This window comes from Arachis ipaensis, chromosome B02 (assembly GCF_000816755.2).
Source record: "Arachis ipaensis cultivar K30076 chromosome B02, Araip1.1, whole genome shotgun sequence".
Taxonomy (NCBI): Eukaryota; Viridiplantae; Streptophyta; class Magnoliopsida; order Fabales; family Fabaceae; genus Arachis; species Arachis ipaensis.
In genome coordinates this window covers 3,252,931-3,255,697 of record NC_029786.2, presented here as the reverse complement: position 1 = coordinate 3,255,697, position 2,767 = coordinate 3,252,931, and the positions used below count along the sequence as shown (strand labels likewise).

General features: G+C 43.4%; 1 protein-coding gene across 1 annotated transcript; it reads left to right on the top strand.

Moving 5' to 3' along the window:
• LOC107626626 lies at window positions 204-1,214 on the top strand. The gene is made up of 2 exons (XM_016329524.1): window positions 204-695; window positions 792-1,214. Exons 1-2 carry the CDS (start codon window positions 204-206, stop codon window positions 1,212-1,214), a joined length of 915 nt encoding a protein of 304 aa, XP_016185010.1.

The following is a 2,767-nucleotide window of genomic DNA, read 5'->3' as shown; positions in this document are numbered from 1 at the left end:
CCCAACCCTTTCCAAACCCAAAGGGCACACTCAACGCCATCACACTACGGTCGGGGACTACATTGGAGAAGATACCTCCTAGGGTCTTGGAAGACATTTAAGAGGAGGAAGTGGCTGTTGAAGCTCCACATGAAGAGGAGGAGGTGAGCACAAGGCAAGAAGAAGAAGAAATGAGCCTCAAGGAACCTAAAAGGAAAGCTACCATGGATGATCCCATTCCTATCCCATTCCCTTTAATGATAAAGAAAGCAAAGAAAGCTCCGGAATTCGATTTGAACATGCTCCAAGTGTTCAAGAAGGTTGAGGTAACCATCACACTTCTTGATGCTATACAAAAAATTTCGAAGTATGCAAAATTTTTGAAGGACTTGTGTACACATAAAGATAGGATTGGTGAACTAGAAATGTTGTCTTTGGGCAATTCTATTTCTGCATTGATGAAGCCTATTCCTGAAAAGTTTGATGACCCCGGGCCTTGTCTGGTTTCTTGTTGTATTGGTGGAGTTGTTTTTCCTGATTGTATGTGCGATCTAGGAGCTTGTGTGAGTATCATGCCGCTCTCAATTTTTGCAAGGTTGAACTTGGCTCCATTGAAAAGGTCGGCCGCTCGATTTGCCTTAGCCGACAAGAGTATAATTACTGTGATGGGTATAGCCGAAGATGTACTCGTAGCAATCAAGGATTTGGTGTTTTCGGTTGATTTTTACATTCTTGAAATGCCACCAACAGAGGGTAGAAGCTCTTCCTCTGTTCTACTTGGTAGACCATTCCTTAAAACTTCTAAATTCAAGTTAGATGCCTACACCGGCACATATTCTTTTGAGGTTGGGGATAAGATGATTAAGTTTAACTTAGAGAAAGCCATGAAACACCCACCTGAAGAGCATTCCGTTCTCCGATGTGATATAATTGATGAGGTGGTAGCAGAAGTGCAAAGCGAAGATCATGACGAGCTATGCTACGCTACTGTTGAGGAGAAGGATAATCATGAGGGTGAACAAAGGGAAATGGTTGAAGATGAATCCCATGAGCTTAGTGAAAAAGAACCTCAATCGGAAGCAAAAAGTGAACTGAAACCTCTTCCGTCTCATTTGAAGTATGCGTTCCTTGGGAACAATCAAGAGTTTCCGATCATTATTACTAGTGAGCTCTCTAGTCATGAAGAAGAGAAGCTCCTAGAAGTCCTGAGGAAACACAAGAGAGCAATCGGTTAGAGCTTAGCCGATATTATGGGAATTGATCCACAAATGTGCATGCATCGCATTTTTCTACAAGAAGGAGCTCGGCCGGTTAGACAACCGCAAAGAAGACTTAACCCAACTATCCTTGACGTGGTGAAGAAGGAAGTCACGAGACTACTTGATATGGGTATCATATACCCGATTTCTGATAGTGAATGGGTAAGTCCGGTCCAGGTCGTTCAAAAGAAATCTGGCATCACCGCTGTAAAGAATGAAGATGGTGAAGTGGTCACCACAAGAGTACAAAATGCATGGCGAGTGTGCATCGATTATAGGAGGTTGAATGCTGCAACCAGGAAGGACCACTATCCTTTGCCATTCATCGACCAGATGCTAGACCGACTTGCGGGTAAATCCCATTATTGCTTTCTTGATGGCTTTACTGGATACTTCCAGATTCACATTGCTCCTGAGGATCAGGAAAAGACCACATTTACTTGTCCCTTTGGCACCTTTGCCTACAAAAGGATGCCATTCGGGCTATGCAATGCACTCGCCACATTTCAGCGGTGCATGATGAGTGTCTTTTCCAATCTTATGGAGAGTTGTATGGAAGTCTTTATGGACGACTTCAGTGTGCATGGAACTTCATTTGATAGTTGTTTGGAGAACTTGGCCAAGGTCCTAGCTAGGTGTGTTGATACTAACCTTGTCTTGAATTTTGAAAAATGTCACTTCATGGTGAGACAAGGTATCGTATTAGGACACGTAGTTTTCGACAAAGGAATTTCTGTAGACCCGGCCAAGGTGAATGTCATTACCGGTTTATCTCACCCCTCATCTGTGAGGGAGGTCCGTTCCTTTTTGGGGCATGCGGGATTTTATAGGCGCTTCATCAAGAATTTTAGCAAAATTGCATTGCCATTGTCGCGCCTACTCCAAAAGGACGTGGACTTTGAGTTTGATAGTGCTTGTGTGGACGCATTTGAGGAGTTGAAGAGAGCACTTACCACCGCACCGATTGTGAGGGGCCCTGACTGGATGCAGCCATTCAAGATCATGTGCGGTGCGTCAAATCATGCCGTAGGTGCCGCGCTAGCACAGCGCGATGGTAAGCTCCCCTATATCATCGCTTACTCCTCAAAGACGTTGGATGTGGCACAATCCAACTATACCACTACCGAGAAAGAGCTTTTAGTCGTTGTTTATGCTTTGGATAAGTTTCGATCTTACTTGCTAGGCTCTAAGATAGTGGAATACACGGATCATGCTGTCTTGAAATATTTATTGACAAAGAATGAGTCAAAACCCAGGCTCATACGTTGGATCTTGCTTTTACAAGAATTCAACATTGAGATTAGGGACCGGAGTGGATCACAAAATTTAGTTGCGGATCATTTAAGCCGCTTGGAAAATCTTAAGTATGATACATTTCTGATCAATGACTCATTCCCTTTAGAAGGTTTGCTTGCTGTTTCGGATAGTTTTCCTTGGTTTGCCCCCATGGCGAACTACTTGGTTGCTAAAATTTACCTTGCCAACTTTTCCAAACACCAAAGAGATAAGTTGAGGAGTGATTCTAAATA